The sequence below is a fragment of the Larimichthys crocea genome, chromosome XIII, assembly GCF_000972845.2.
Source record: "Larimichthys crocea isolate SSNF chromosome XIII, L_crocea_2.0, whole genome shotgun sequence".
Classification (NCBI taxonomy): domain Eukaryota; kingdom Metazoa; phylum Chordata; class Actinopteri; family Sciaenidae; genus Larimichthys; species Larimichthys crocea.
Window position 1 is genome coordinate 7,722,002 of NC_040023.1, and position 16,892 is coordinate 7,738,893.

Consider the following 16,892-nt stretch of genomic DNA (forward strand, 5'->3'; position numbering starts at 1 on the left):
TCTGATGGTAAACTGCACAGCTGGCTTTAATTTGTAAGGGGCTGCCCAGACTGTGAGCTGAGTGTTATTGTTGAATATTGTGATGTCTTTGTGAAGATTTTATGTTAAAAAAAGTGGAAGTAATTATGACAACAAAAAAAGCACAGAATAATAATAAAAATTTTCTTTGTTGCTTCCAGCATTCACACCAATAATCATACATTCCTTTTAATCACCATATAATCTCTGTAACACTCGCATCCAAAGTCAGTTTTCTCTGTCGGTTTAAAGGGTCTCTCCAGTGATTAAGTATTGCACTTCACTGAAGTGAGGGACTTGTTGGAGACAGACAAAAAGATGGATGGCACACAGATGGAATGGTATGTCCACTTCTAAATCCCTTCCTAGGACGGCGAAGGGGAAACCCTGTTGTCCAATTTTTATGAGTGGGTGTTTTTAGTTTTTAGAAATACTTCCAAATTCCAAATAAATGATTTGTCTCACTCGTCTTTGGCTCAGTATTCATGCCAAAATCTGCACCACTTCTGTGGCTGATGTCATACTTAGACTGACTTCCTGTAGTCAGCCAGCAGAAATTATTAAGTGATACTACTGTCTCATTTTTGAGTGAGTTCATGGACATTTGCTGTCCAGTATGCAACATAACATGTAATCCCCACCTGACTGACGTTTTTTTTTTTTACATAACTAGCCTTATATGTTGGACCAGGGCATCAAAATTCTGACATACCCAATGAGAAAACACCTTTATCAGCTTAAAAACAATGATCAACATGAAGGATTCATAATAGAAAAGCCATTTTGTGATCACAACAAGTAAAACATCACGACAGGACACACATTTACTGATCAGGAGCGACTAATGAAGTGCAGAAAACTTCCATGAATACCTGCAGCTGGTTAAAAATCCATTCACTGCAGTACTCTCCTCATTGCAGTCCTGCAGTATCACACCTTCACGGAGTGATACTGCATTACATAAACAACATATTCATGATATAATGCAAGCTATTTCTCCTTCATTCAAGTAGTGTTCAGATCTCCAGCTCGGGTAACATAAATAATTCTTCAAGTTTGTCAGTTTTGGGTCTCTTGAAGGACTCTCAGCTGGTCCTCAACGGTCTTCAGTTCCTGCTGCAGGGCTGACATCTGAACGCAGAGGAAGAGGAGGAACACAGTGAAGAGTTAAATGATAGATCACTTCAACGTTCAAGTTTTTAGAGGAAAATGACAACACCACCTTAGATATGATGATAAACAATACCGATCAGTTCCCATGCATCGTACCGCCCGGTGCTCACCTTGCTGTCTATCTGCTCTCTGACATGAGCGGGAGCTTTGGTCAGATAGTCCGGAGATCGGACTCTGCAGAGGATTTTCTCCAGCTTTGGGACAAGCTTGTCTCTGCGCCGAGAGAGCTGCAGGATCTGTTTGTCGACGTTTATCCCACTCTGACAGAGAAAATGATAAAATACTGTTTGTTGTTCGACACGATCAACATCCCCATCACCACAATGAAAACCGTGGAATACAACAGTATACTGATGTGCACAGATGTGGTTGACTTTAAGTGAGCTTCACCTTTAATATCTAATAATTCTGTTTTTTCATCTTAATGTCTTGATTTTTTTACTCTTATACATCAAATACCTCTTCAATTTGGTCAAATAATTTATTTTAATCAGTTGTCAGTTGATGAAATTGACTGTTTTGAATGAGAAATATGGCACCCTCATGATTCAGGTTCAAGTTTTGGGCTATTTGTGCTTTACCTGGACAAATGCAGCTACATGTTTGTAAAACAAACTGTTTTGTGGTTACCGTAAATTGAAATGTTTCAGTTTAACTGAGCTACAGTAACAGTACAAGGCTGTAAGTTTGTCCTTATTTATGGGACGGGAAAACTTCGCTACAAGGACAAACACGTGACGGCTGCTGCGCCTTGACTGTTACTTCTGCACGATGTGGTCAGTGGCGTTTTATTGCAGAGAGACGGAGGAGAACACTCGAAATCTTCAAGTTCAAAATATCTATTGGTGAAGATTTTTCAGAATTTCTCAGAGTTGACATCCTCAAATAACTTATTTAGTGAGTCAGTTATTATTTTTATCAGTCAGTCCAAGCCCCTAGATGTTTTATTTATCACAATATGATACAAAGAAAAGCAGAAAATCTTCAAATTTAAGAAGCCAGAGAATGATTTTGAGAGATGAACTGATTATTAAAAATATGAAAATATATTTTTGGCATGTTAACTGATTAGCTGTGACTCAGCCCTGCTAATCCCTCTTCATTCTGCTTAGAAGAAAGTGGCTACACACCTGAACATGAAGGTGTAACTGACAGGTGTGATCCACCACGCCGAGGAGGCTTCCTTCAGGTGGAGGAGGAGCGGAGTGTGTGGAGAGGAGGTCGTCTGCTCCGTGAGGACAGTAGAGGTGGAGGTTGGAGATCCGGCTCAAAGTCCAAACAGCTGACCCGAACTGAAGGAGGACTTGAGCCTGGCTGGGTGAACACACTGCCCACACTGAAACACACAACGTGGATATGAACCACTCTGACTGCATGCGTTTATGAATCCATCAATATTTCCTGCATCCAGATTTATATCCTGCAGTCTTTGAGCAGTTACTCACTGACAGGTTTTTCTTTGGTCATGCCGCACTGGGCTCGTAGCGAGCGGGCGACTCGGATCACTTCCTGGACTAGCAAGAAGTCTCTCTCTGTTTCAGGGAAATTCCAGTGTGCCTGCAGGATGGAGAGGTAAAAGAAAAACAAACACACATACTGTATCTAGTGATGGACAAACCTCATTCTGTGTTTTTTTATTTGTTTGTTCTGCATGGTTTGTTTTACTCGTGACGACAAACTCTGCTGCAGAATATCTGCTCATCACGAGGTTTGGTTGGTTGTCGTCCTACCAGTTGAGAGGAGGAGGGATACGGCTGTAAACACAGGCTGTTGGTCTGGGCAGCAGGTCCGGGTCTGAACGGTTGGAGTCTCTGCCACAGCTCCTCAGTGATGAAGGGCATGAAAGGGGAGAGCAGGGCCAGAGACATCGACACACAGTGATAGAGGACACTGCTGGCCACCTGCCTCGATCTGCCGCTGTCATCCTGCTGGAGCAGCACAGGCTTCATGTACTCCTATAGGACACAGAGAGAGGGAGATGACAAACACACCTCCACAATGAGGTAACTACCGTGATTTTATTTAGATTGATCCGATCAATTTCAAGGCTGAGCGGTAAGTAGATTACCGCTAATACAAAAGTAATGACTTTCTTTCTAATATGTCCTTTTTTTTTTTAATGACATCAAGCTGTGTGCTGTATTGTGAAGGTAAATGCTCCTCACCATGTAGACGTCACACAGGCTGTGGACCCAGAATGAGTACAGGGCAGACGTGACAGCGTGCAGCTCGTAGGCTTCAAAAGCTTCCTCACACTGCACTGCTGTGCTGTAGAGTCTGGAGCAGATCCACTGGTCCATGCTGCTCAGAGGAGCTGTCTGAAAATTGGAAAACATTTATTTTGTTATTGTTAAAGCTACATCACGGATTCCTACAAAGAAATCATAGCACTGTACCACCAACTGCAGATCAACTGTTCGGATCGAACAAGCACGCGTCATCTTTGACATCTTTACAAACGTCTGAAGTTTGATTTCAGTCTGATTTCGCGACTGTCTGACCCAAACAACCTGCATCTGAAACATAATACAGTCTGCGATGTGATTGGTTCCCTACGGTCAGTGCCAATATTCTTAATATAGCGTGCACTGAAACGGATATTGATTTTCTGGAAGTGAGTCTTTTTTTTTTTTATGTGGCTAAAATGTGTTTTTTCATCGCTCGGCTTTTGTGTCTGCTTCTCCGAACTGAGAGAGTGCTTGACCGTCAACACTGACTATGTATAAGTACAGCATGTCATAGCACAAAAAGAGGCTCCTGCCTTTATCTGTGATCTGTTAACACTCTGTGAGCATGATAACCTCTTGAGATCCTCTGTCAGGGCTCAACTGTGCAACACCCTGCCTGGGGGCTGAAGGCAGGAAACTCTGTATCCTCCTTTAAAGCTCCACCAGTCTAAATATACAGCTTTTTCCTAACTGTTGGTATTTAACATTAACTTACTTTATCTTGTCTATATGTTGAGTTATTTGCTTTTATTGTGTTTTTATTGTAAAGCAATGTGAGCAAACTGTTTAGTAATTATTATTAAAGGCCAGGCTAACCATGTCCTGACTCCAGATCTGTACTTATGCATTGCTGCATCACAGGAATTTGGGATAATCTACCTGAAACAACAAACTGTGTGTTCGTATTTGGACATATTGGAGTTGTAATTCATACTTGGACGTTGACATTAACAGCATTTACAAGCCGGAATCTGTAGTTTCTGTGGATCATGTGACAGATTTCATTCATGTAAATCCTCCCCTCCACCATCTGCTGTAACCAGACACTTAAAGCTGCTGATTTGTGTAAGATGAGCGGCTGTGACCTGTCCTGTGTTTGTTGGTTTTGGTTTGAAATTCTTAGGTTTTATTATTGATATCTTATTATTAACGTAAAGACAAGCCTGGCCTTTCCCCCCCCAACAACATCCATTGAAATCCATGCAGTCAGATGGGCGGGTTCTTTGCTGTACCTCTTCCAGTGTTGTCACTGGTGTCGTGTTGTCGCCGAGCACTCCCAGTGTGAATCTCAGCGTCTGCCACATTTTATTACAGAAGTTCCTGCAGCTCAGGACCTGAGAGACGGACAAACTGATGTCTTCACCTGTCGAAGGCAGCAAAAAAAATGAAGGTATATGAAGTCTCACAGTGGTACCTTAAACAACTGAGCCCTCCCTGTGTTGTTTTAACGTAAGGCTTGGTTATCTGCTAATACTCTGCGGCTCCTGAGAGTTTTACTCCTAACTATGAAAAATGGAGTGGAGTTCCCCTTTCTGTGCTGTGCTGTCACAACTCATCTCTCTCTCCATCTGGCTAAAGTTTCCTGCAACACTTTGTCTCCCACTGACAAACGGCCTTCCTCGTCAGCTGAAGCGAGCAGCGGCCGAGAGTCACTCACCCTGCGTCCTGTGAGAGCAAAGGGCGAATCTCAGAGCATCGGTCCCGCACTGAGGGATCCCCTTGGGGAAGTCTCTCCTCTGTCGGAGGGGGGGGGGAGCAGCAGATGGAGCAGACAGATAAGAGAGGAAGTAATAATGAGCGAGCTCTGTCAGCCAGAAAGAAACAGATAGGAGAAAAAAAAAGGGGGCTAACCTGTGCTTCCATGGCAACCAGTTGCTCCCTGGGGTCAAGGTTCCCCTCCTTCACTTTCTCTTGAAGTCTCTGAGAGGAGAGAACGAGAAAACAAGCGGAGAAAGAGTTTGACAACAAAAAGTCTTTTGTGGGAATTCGTTCAGACGGCTGTGTTCGGTGTGCTGTTAACCACTTTCTACTATCGGCTGTCGCCTCTTCAGCTCTGTGACTCACATTCCAGAGAAGCTACGACGCCTTCACTCTTTATAAACTCCGACTCCTAAGAATGGAAGTCAGGGCAGCGCAGAAGTAATTTTTTTATGTTAGATACAATTAAATAATCTTACTAGGAGTTCTTTATTTATTATTTATTATCAGCTCATATTACTAGTCCAGGTGCATCTGTCTTTTGGCCTTTTATTTTACCAAGGTCTCACCAATGACTAAAAGTCAGTCTCAGATTTACTCTTGGCTTCTTTTTCTGTCACTTTCTCTCTTTCTCTTCCGTTAAACGTCACCTTCAGTCTTTATGTCTTTGTCATTATATCTAAAGTGGCTGTTGAGCCCGGTTACAGTGGCCAGCTCCTGTTCTGGCACTACACTGCACCACACCCTGGGCCTGAAAACCTCCTTTGGTGGTCCGAATCACTTGTGGTACAAACACGGTGCTCTGAGCTCCCTGTGGTTTGTGACTTGGTACCGTAAAGCACTACGAACTTCTCGCGGTTGCACAAAGTTACATACACATGTAAGAACAGACGTACAAATGACAGCTGATGATAAATGTTTTAAAGCGTGTTGATGTCGCTTTAATTCATCTTTATTTTATGAGCAACTAAATTAGGAAGGATACAGGACATTCACTGACTCCGACAGCTTGAAGCTGTGATGTATATTTATAAGGACAATTTAGAAGTAAACTTCTACTTGACTTCTTACTTTGGAGTGTGTGGAGATTATATTATTTCTGACACCTCAGAGTTCTGCCGCTTCATTCAGCGCGACAGATATTAGAAAGTCATTAACAGTAATCCGCCTCCTGGACCGAGCCTGTGCTGCTAACCTACCTCCAGAGAGACTCCGTGTATGAAATCTAATGGGTCGATGACATTTCCCAGAGATTTGCTCATTTTCCTGCCGTGTTTGTCTCTCACCAGAGAGTGGAGTAGAACCTGAGAGGTACGGCAAGAATACAAAAGAGAGAGAGAGAAAAATCAGCACTGTGATCCATCAAACTATGGTTTTGTTTCAGGTTTCTCTTTATTTATTTACCTGTCTAAAAGGCAGCTGTCCTGTCAGCTCTGTACCGAGCATCACCATCCTTGCAACCCAGAAGAATATCAGGTCGCTGCCCGTCTCCAGGATGGAGTTGGGGTAGAAGCGCTGGAGGTCGGCGGTCTGTGGGAAGTGCGGGTTGTGGTTATAACACAAAGGGAAAGGTTCATACAGGGATGTGTTCTGGAGGAGGGAGTGCGGTACCTGCTTAGGCCAGCCGAGCATGGCGAAGGGAAACAACCCAGAGGAGAACCACGTATCCAGGACGTCAGGGTCTGACACAGGAAGTGTGCAAACAAGAAATACATGTAATATTTACATATTTACAACATTACCTGGGAAAGTTTGTTTAGTATCTGTTGACTGTAAGATGACCTAATGTGAACTACTAATAACAAACAGCTGTTATGAGAGTCGCCTGACTGGTTATTGGTATTCAAAACATACGCACAGAACAGGGCATTTGATACTTGTATGGAAATCTGTGGCTGACAATATTACAACTGTGCACTGAAGAGGGCATATTCTTAATATTCATAATGCCATGGTGATGGTGGTGCATGCAAATATGCTGCTCTGCACCCCGCACAGCCTACTCCAGACAAATGTCCAATGACAGCAGAAGTAAACGGACAAAATAAGACTTTAAGGCTAACTCAGCCTCAGTCTCTAGATTATATTTTGGGCTACAAAAGAGACTGAAGAGAGAGGGAGGACAGGGATGACATGCAGCAAAAAGGAGCCACAGGAATGAGTTTTCCTAAGTAAGTCAGCATTATTTCAGTTGCCCTGACTCATTTTTCTGTCTGGAACAAATTCAAGCTCAGTTACTACGGCAACTTGTTCCTGTAACACTGATATTTGTCTTTTCGCAGCCACCATCGTCTGTACCCCCTGTCTGCAAAGTCTAATCTCTACGACTTCATCCTGTCCATCCATCCATCACCCCCCACAAACTGATGAGGCGCTTTGACAAACTGGTTCAACATCCCAGCCGGTCTGGACCTTCTCCAGTCTGCATTCAGAAGCTAAAGAACACGACATATGTGAAAATGTTTGTTGATTTCAGCTTCGGCGTTCAGACAGTTTGAATTGGCAGTGATTGTCTCCACCTGTTCCCCATTACCCATCTGTGTGTGTCTATATAGTTTCTGTGTCTCCCTTTGTCCTGTGCCAAAGTGTTTCGTCTTATGTCCGATCAGCCAAGCCAGCGCCACAGTGTGTATGTTCGGGAGTTTTTTTCTGCCTCTAAAGAGTTGGTCTTGCTTTTGGTTCTTAGTGTTTAGTTTAGTCGATTTATTGTCAGCCTCCCTTGGAGAGATTTTCAGTTCTTGGTTTTAGTGTACAGTATTGTCTAGCCTCCGCCTTTCAGGAGAGTTTTTGTTTCTTCCATGTTTTTCTAGTAGAGGTTTAAGTTAATGTTTTGTAGCCTTTTGATTTTCCTCCTTGAGAGTGATTTAGATAATTTTGCATAACCGGTATAGAGTTTTTTTCCTCCTTAGGAGTGTTTTTTGTTTACTTTAGTTTTGGCCTAGTTCTCCCTTAGGTTAGTTTTCATAGCATTTTGTTTTGAATCATTCTGTCGAGAGGTTTTGTTGTCTCCAAATGAATCTGCTCACTGACACCTCAGCTTCTGAGTCCTGTTTGAGTTCCGCCCTCGATCATTTATATGCCAACATTTGTTGGACTGTAATGGCAGATATATATTGGTATTATACTGATATTGGCTTAAACGACCAATAAAATGATTCACCCCGAGTCAAAGTGACGTCTTCCGGCTTCACTCCATATTTGACAGCAGCTCTCTGTCGGGCCTCGTCATCGCTCCGTCCCCAAACCCAACGCTCCTACGACAAACGACACACACAATGAAACTTGCATGCACAGTCTAGAGAAGACTGACACTCGTCCATTTCTATAACTTGTGTTTAGGGTTACATTGGCTGAAAGGCCTGAAGGTGTTCACAGACCTCGTGTCTGTCAGTAGGATTAGGAAGCTCCACTTGGTAAGCAGGGACCTGATGACCCCACCAAAGCTGCCTGGAAACGCACCAATCGCTGTAAAGCAAACAGAGGTGACATTGTTGACAAGCCATACTTTGAAACAAGAGTTTATTCATCATCAGCGTGGTGTCATTTCAAGCATGTCACGCCAGAAACGACGACACACAAAACCATTGTTCCTCCTCACACCACCGCTCGGATATATTCTTCTTTCCCAAGTCAAAGGTCGGGGAACAGTTTACCTGATGTTGGACAACCAGTTCTTCCATGTCTTGGTGTAGAAGTGCGGGATGATTTCCAGCTGTCCGTCCTCCACAGCCTGACAGGGAAGATTGAAATGTTGAGATACTCTATTCTTCACTATGTTTCCAAACCGAAGTGTTGAGATCTCACCTGTACGGCTTTTTTAGCCATTTCCTCACAGTGGACGAACCACTGCTTCTTTAGAAGAGGTTCGATGATATCTCCTGAGCGACTGAGACGGGGAAGAGAGAAACCATCACAAAGAACCAAGGAAAGCAGCGAGAAGCTTGTGCTGCATGTTTGTGACCTGTGTTTATCATCTTGTCGTCTCTGTTTGGTGAGCTAAAGAGACTAATTTCCATCCCAGGGGAAAATAAACAATAAAAAACTAAAATATTTGATTCTAAACTAAACAAACTGACTTGAGTTGTGATTCTTAACTTTCACTACTTTGACGCCACAAACAAGCAGAAAAACTGGCTGGTCAACACTGGAACAGCTGTGGAAATTTTACTGGGATGCAATGTATCGTGTCGCTGAGATGCTGTTCAGCCATATTCTTAAATATAATTATATTATTATATATTATAGGACAAAAGACAAACCTACAAACGCCAATTTTTTGTAATAATAATTGACAATTTTCACCAAAATAATGGTGATAAATCAGCGGACGTGTCCAAAAACACAGAGCTCTTGGCATTTAATCACCGATAATAATTATGCATGAACTTTATATCAATCATAAACACATATTAGGCATATAAACAGGTTAATAAGGTGAAATAAAAGTTGAATAAAGTAAATATAAAAGTTATTATAGGCCAGGCTTAAGAGAATAATTACATGTGGGGGTCCCTGTTCTGTTTGTCTCTCATCCAAGGGCTGAAAAAGGTTGAAGATCCCTGGTGTACAATTACCACGTGTGTGTGTGTGTGTGTGTGTGTGTGTGTGTGTGTGTGTGTGTGTGTGTGTGTGTGTGTCCTCTACCTGCAGACGGGTAAAGTCATTGCGTGACTCTTCTTTCCTCTGAACAGCTTCTTCTCAACCAGAGCGTCCACAACAAGCTGCCGGGCATCAAAACGCTTCACTCCCTTCAAAAAGAGACACAAGCTGGGATGAAAACCTTGAGACAGCGTCACATGTCACGACGAATCAAATCTTCTCAACACTTCACATGCAGATAATGACAGTGGTGTCCATGCACCTCCAGCCATTGTCCACAGGGGTGCGTCATGGTGCCGTCTCCTCCGATCACGGTGAGGCGCGGCAGCGAGTGTCTCTGTGACAGCAGGAAGTCGGTGTGGTCGTGAGCAGGAGTCACCTTCACTGCGCCTGAGAACCGACCGACACAGAGCGGCTCAGATATCAGGATTGGTTCAGCGTGTCAGAACGCACACAACATAAAACGCTGCCGTTACCAGTTCCTAGCTCCATGTCCACCAGGGAATCAGTGATGATGGGCAGGAGCCTGTGGGTGAAGGGGTGTCTGCAGTGCTTCCCGTGAACAGCCTGGAACAAGGCGGACAGACAGTGATGTAACAATGTAGAAATCTATCAACTGCCTCCATTTATAATGTGGTAGGTGTCCCTTAAAGGTTGACACCCCTCACCTCAAATTCCTAATTTATATCTCTCTGTGGATCAAGCGTACCAGTAAGCCAGCAGCGTTGGTGGTGAAAGAAACTCTGTCCTCATGCCACTAATGTAATAATCACTTACAACGATGATGAATGTTAAAACCACAAAAAAAATCTGTATTCATTTGCATAAAAGTCTTTGTCAAAGCCACAGGGAGCCTCTGGAGAGAGGACGGCGAGCTGCAGGCGTTTCCCTGTGAGCAAATCAGTGAGCACAGCTGATTTATGGTCAAACTGATGTCACTGTGATTAATGGAGCTTAAAGAACTGTGTTTAAGTCCCTTTGTTGGGCTCCTGTATTGTATTTTACAGCTGTATTTATCTGACAGCTTATTATTTTTCTGAAAGATTTTACATTAATGAGCACGACGAGCTCTTAAAATCATTGTTAAAGACCGAACAAACAGTTACAACCTTGTTGACTTACGATCTATTTAAAAAAAAGGTGTCTAGGTTCTCTAATTTCAACCATTCAAGGTCAAATTAACTTTACAATCATCTGATTTATCAATATTTATGTCTGTACATCTGACTTGCCTGATATCGAGGATCGTCAGGGTGGACGGCTATAGCCACGTCTCCCAGCATAGTCTCGGGACGGGTGGTGGACACCGCCACCTCTCCATCTAAAAACACAGAGAAAAGAGAGATCATACTAAAACATTATAACTAGAACAAACACAACATGTATCATATTTAGAGTCAGTCACAGATACTCGCCCTGTCCATCTATCGGGTACGCAAAGGTGAGCATCGTTCCAAACTCCACTTTGTTTTCATAACCAGGAACAGACAACGCTGTCTGTCCAGAGAGCTCCTTCGAATCCACCTGAGAGGAAAGTCACAACTTCAAATACATATACGAGTACATGCAGAGGCATCGCTGTCTGTGGCATTAGAGATCGAACACATTAACCAGTTGCCAAGACACAATACAGGTTGAAGGTTTCTGGTGATTTTCCCAAACATCAACCCCTCAGATGGAGGCCAAAGGTGGAAAATAGTTCCTGCATCGGCTCAGCAATGAGAAAAGGTCTTCCTTTCAAAATAAAAGGACATTGCTTAAGTGTAAAACTTCACTCTTGTCCTTAGAAATAGTAGTTTGGTACCCTGAAGGCCTTAAACATTTGACTTCCTTCCTTCCCCAATCATCTGACAAGTGGAACAGAAAGTCCTGATCATCGCTTGAGCAGTGAGTTAAAGTAGCTTTCGGCTGCTGAGTAAAGGGAAGCCAGTGGAAAAGGAAGAGCCTTAGTTTTATGCCGTCGATACGTGGTAACCATTATCTTGTCTACCTGCAGGATTTACTGTAAAATAAGTGTGAAGCTGTTTCACCTCTATGTCAGAGATGGCAGACTCCAGAGCACAGCTCCAGTTGACCAAACCCTCCGAGCGATAAATCAGACCGGAGTCACACAGCCTGACGAAGGCCTCAGTTACAGCCCGGCTGAAATCCTGAAAGAAGAACAGAGTAACTCATCAAAAACAGTTTGAAAGGTCGTACTTTTGACACTTGCTTAACATTATTATAAACCCTCTTCATCGCTCCTCAGTGGACTGTGAACTGTAGATATAATATTTCACACCCTGACAGTTTTTTAATCAATTTCTCAGATTTCTATGTCAACGTATGATCACTGTGGGGGGCTTAAGGCTGGAGTCTTACTGGGTCCATTGTGAAACACGCTCTGCTCCAATCCAGAGACGCCCCAAGCCTCCTCAGCTGGTGGTAGATCTCGTCTCCTTTCCTGGGACACACAGAGACAAAAACACTCAAACATCATGCAGACTAAAACAGTAGATGAAAAAACGATGTCGTAAACGCGAAGACACTCACTCGTTCTTCCATTTCCACACCTGCTGCAGAAACTCTTGTCTGGTGAAGTCGTGTCTGCGCTTCCCTTGTTCTCTCAGGAGCTTCCTCTCCACCACGGCCTGTTCAACATTCACAGAAACGACTAAATGAGACTCGCCAAACAGGTGGTGGGTTTTCTTCACTTGAACTGTAACCAACAACTCTTAACTCACAGATGTGCATGTGAAAATTGTTTTAAAAAACACATGAGCCTATCTTTTAAAACCAAAACTGTCATGAAAGAAAAAGAAGAGAGAAAGTTATCATACCTGTGTTGCGATACCTGCATGGTCACATCCAGGGACCCACAGCACTCTGTGGCCTTGCATCCTTCTCCTGATGGATTACAGATTAATATATTTACTGTCACGTCGACAAATTCTGAATCTGACTCTCAATATTTTCTGTAGTTACCATCGAACCAGAGCGTCTTCCACAGCGACGGTCAGAGCGTGGCCTATGTGCAGAGTTCCCGTCACGTTTGGAGGAGGAATACACAGAGAGAAGGTCCGATCCACAGAGTGAGGTAACGTCTCCTGATGGACATGAAGACATTAAGTTTAAAAGTTTAAAAAGCAGAGAGAGAGGCCTGTCTCTCTAATTCAGGCACAAGCACTGCTTCTACTCACGTGTTGCTCTGGTCTGAAGAATCCCTCTTTCTCCCACCACTGATACCAGCTGGCCTCCACATAATCTGGACTGTATTCGGATGGGAACGGCAAACTGGTGTCTACACAGAAAAATAATACTTTGTCAAGTCTGCAAAGAGACACGGCAGGTAGAGGAGCTGGTAACAAAACCTGCCGACAGGAAGTCAGTCACCTTTCTTTGTCCCAGCAGGTGTCTGAGCGGTGTACACGATCTTCTGCTTCTCGCTCCAGGTCACTGCTTCGTCTTCAGCAGCCTGGAGACAAAAATATCATCAAACTGTCAGAGTAACTACCTCTTTAATATCCATCTATGGGTGTGTTGGGACAGTGTGGACAATGTTACAACTCAGTTATAATCAACTGTTTCAAACAAAACGCAGCATTGTTCTCACTGACAGTTTGTTAGTTGTTGCTGCCCCCTAGACTCCACAGAGGGAGTGAAGCTGACATCCATCATGAACAACTGTGAGACTGTGGAGGCCTTAAACAGCTCCTTCAGCAACAGACTGTTACCCCCACCGTGTAAGAAGGAGCTCTACCACAGTCAAACACCAGCATGACTCACGACGATGACAAATTTTCTACATATTTCTTATTTATGAGTCATTTCTTATCGACCTTGCTGCTGTGACAAGTGAATTTCCCCCAGTGTGAGGTTATTAAAGTCTAATCTAATCGTCTCTGGTGTTTAGGAAAGCAGGCTCTATTCTGGTCAATTACTATGGTAACCAAGGTCAGAGGATGACTCACTCCCTTGATACAAAAAGGGGCGGCTGTGGCTCAGGAGTCGAGCGGGTCGTCCACTAATCGGATGATCGGTCCCCGGCTCCTCCAGTCTGCATGTTGAAGTGTCCTTGGGCAAGATACTGAACCCCAGAAATCTCTTTTTGGATAAAAGCATCAGCTAAATGACTAAAATGTAAACATATTTCTTTGTTTCCTTGTATCAAATCATGACAGGTGTATTGATAAATCCTTCACTCTCCTTGGCCAAGCTTCGATAAACCTTTCGACACTCTCTCTGTTGTGGAGAAATTGCTGAAGTCAAAGGTCAATGGTGAGGTCAGGAAGGAAGAAAGTGTTCAGCAGCCTCTGATGTCTTATGCTGTATTATTTATTGACACTTGATCAAGGAGAATTAGAGACACTCTCAAAGTTCATCAGAAGTGCCTGAGTCGGTCTCACATTCTGCCAAACTCATCCTGGTGGATCGACTTTAAACCCCAAGATAACACCACAAATACTACACACCCAGAATTAGTCAAAGAGAATGTCTTTACCCATGGAGGTGTTATTGTCGACACATTCTAGTCTGGAGACACAGATGTCTGTTTACGCAGATTGGAACGTCAACGGCCAGCTATCTATTATGACTAAGAAGGCAGCAATAAGTCTCTTCGACCCCGGCCACCACAGTGTTGAGATAGACTGCCGAGGACTTCGAGGCCCACACGTGACCTTGTGTAACCTAAGGATAGAAAATTACATAACACTTTCTCCACAGACTGGACTGACCATTGATGAATAAAATCCTCCACAACATGAGGCAAAGAAATAACCAAGATGATGTCTCAGTGTGAGGTTGAAGAGTTGCATTCTGGGATGTGTAGGCCCAGGGGCGCCATTAGGGGGCGAAAAGTTAGGACGATTCTGAGGGCCCGTGACTGACAGGGGCCCTGAAAAAATATTAGAACGTTAACATAACAGTTTTTTTTAACATATCTGTTAAAAATATCAGGATTATACTGGGGTTCAGATGTTTTAACTCATATAGTGTGTGTATCCTGTCTTTTGCATGTCTCGTGCACTTCCCTTATTTTGGACCGTGTCAAATCAGTAGTTCAAGGACAGGAGAGACGAGGATGTGACAGACAGGCCTGAGAAGTGGAATTTTGGACAAGAAACATAATGTTCATCACTAAGCGGAAAACCAAATAACCAATTATTGTGGAGGTGTCCGAGACAGCCCATTTTTAAAAATTGTATAAGAACCAACTGTTAGAGCTCCTCGAGGAGCCTTTTCTCTGTAACCCCTTTATGTGTGTTGCACTGTTAAACGCTCCTTCTTGTACAAGAACAAATGTTTTAATGTTTTACGTAATGGGTGTATGCTCCTTTTAGCATATTTAGTATTTATTTTGATTTTAGCACATGTTTAATTTTATTTATTTTAGTACATTTTAATGTCTCAGGTATTTTTATTCTTATTTATTCTAGTTATTTTAACACTTACTAGTCATTTTAACGCTAGGATTTTATTTATGTTGCACTGACTGACTAGAAGCACTTTCAATCTCGTTGTACCTGTGACAATGACAATAAAGATCTATTCTATTCTATTCTATTCTATTCTATTCAATAAATTCAACTTAAACTTTGATACTTTGAATCCAGTCCTCCTTATTCAAGGGTAACAATATCATTTATGGATTTTAATAGTTAAATTATTTAATTATCTGTTTGCAGAATGTTTCCTGCATGTCTACACGGTGATATATTATCACAGCTCAGTTAGTATCGGACTATAAGACAGCTGAAGCCTTCTCAGGTAGAGGTGTGCTTACAGATTTGCACATGGTTGGCGTTGCCTGTGTGTGATGGTGGGACCCAGTGTGATGTCTTTTCATGGGGCCACAGTGTTTTGCCTCTTAGATGTCATTCACAACTTTACCTGGCTCTTCCTTCCTTACTTACACTGGGTTGCTTTGACAGTATGGCCTCATCTCGCTCTCGTCTTCGCCTCTGTTTCTCTTTCTGGGGCCGCAGAGAGGAGTTTGACTGAGATGAAGATGAAGATGAAGATGAAGATGAAGAGGAGGAGGAGGAGCAGAGTCTGCCTCCTCTGCCTGTCAGCCTCAGGAGCTGACCTGCCCGCCACATCCTCAGCAGCACTGACAGACACACAGAAGCACAGTCATGTCATGTCATGTCATGTCATGTCATGTCATGCTTAAGACACCTTATGAATGACACCATGTGACGTTTACTCACTGTGCACGACCTTTAACTCAGCTGCTTCCTCGTTGTAAACCCTGGAAAGTGCATTTCTGTATGGTTCCTACTTAACACTACATGTAAACATTAACTCACTGTATATCCTCATATTATAACTGTTTCATTTTATATTATTCTGATGTTGTTTTTCTTTTAATCTCAGCATGAGGAACCCTTTTCTTGAACCGGAACTAATCTTCTTCTTCTTCGGGGTTTAACAGCAACATTACTGCCACCTTCAGGATTTGTTCTCCCTTTGGTTTTTATTTATTCTAAAGACATTTTTCACTCCGGTAATTCTTTAAAAAACATAAACAATTGTTCTAAACAGTTATTTCCCCCTTAAAGCATAGATTAACACATATATCGCAGATATACACCTATGAGAGGCTGTCCGTCTGGAAATATCTTCCCCACAACACTAGTGGTGTGTCGTTCGTGAACGATTCGTTCAATACGAACTAATCTTTTATATGACTCGGGAGTAATGAGTAGTCTCAGTGAGTGATTCGTTCGTTTTCATGCAGTACGTTCCCTCGCTCACATGGCAGCTGTATAAGCTCAATCAGGACAGGAAACAGAACAGGCAGCTGATCCGCGTCAGTTAAAAGACTCTAACTTCCCAAACACTGATCTGAGTCAAATGATCTGATTCCCTAAAAAGAACCCTAACTTCCCATCAATACACAACACTACCGTTGTCAAACTCAGCCGTTAAAGAAGCTAAGCTTCCTGTCAACCTTTCAAAATAAAACATGTATCGAAAAATTTTCAGTAAAAATGTCGGTCTTTTGTTCATTTGTCACGTTTACATTGTCCACAAGAGGGCTACAGCGCTAGTGCACTAGTGAATGAACAAAATCTAAAAATAAAAAATAAAAAAAAAAGATTAGTTCATTTTACCATCTGAGAGTAAGTGATCCGAGTCAGTTAAACGACTTGAACTTCCCAACACTGATCTGAGTCAAATGATCTGACTCCC

At 42.8% G+C, this 16,892-nt stretch overlaps 1 protein-coding gene across 1 annotated transcript; it reads right to left on the reverse strand.

The window, feature by feature from the left end:
- Nucleotides 1-148: 148 nt before the first annotated feature.
- On the reverse strand, nucleotides 149-16,279 carry vars2 (valyl-tRNA synthetase 2, mitochondrial). The gene is made up of 30 exons (XM_019253353.2): nucleotides 15,908-16,279; nucleotides 15,611-15,807; nucleotides 13,089-13,170; nucleotides 12,896-12,996; nucleotides 12,681-12,802; nucleotides 12,536-12,602; nucleotides 12,249-12,346; nucleotides 12,078-12,159; nucleotides 11,747-11,866; nucleotides 11,132-11,240; nucleotides 10,949-11,037; nucleotides 10,193-10,283; nucleotides 9,979-10,106; nucleotides 9,762-9,865; nucleotides 8,922-9,003; nucleotides 8,771-8,847; nucleotides 8,495-8,582; nucleotides 8,278-8,371; nucleotides 6,729-6,799; nucleotides 6,522-6,647; nucleotides 6,317-6,421; nucleotides 5,271-5,339; nucleotides 5,077-5,155; nucleotides 4,652-4,782; nucleotides 3,357-3,509; nucleotides 2,922-3,146; nucleotides 2,637-2,748; nucleotides 2,322-2,527; nucleotides 1,302-1,451; nucleotides 149-1,149 (listed from the first exon to the last, which is right to left on the reverse strand). Coding segments are annotated over exons 1-30 (3,231 nt in total). The 5' UTR covers nucleotides 15,909-16,279; the 3' UTR covers nucleotides 149-1,077.
- Nucleotides 16,280-16,892: the final 613 nt, after the last annotated feature.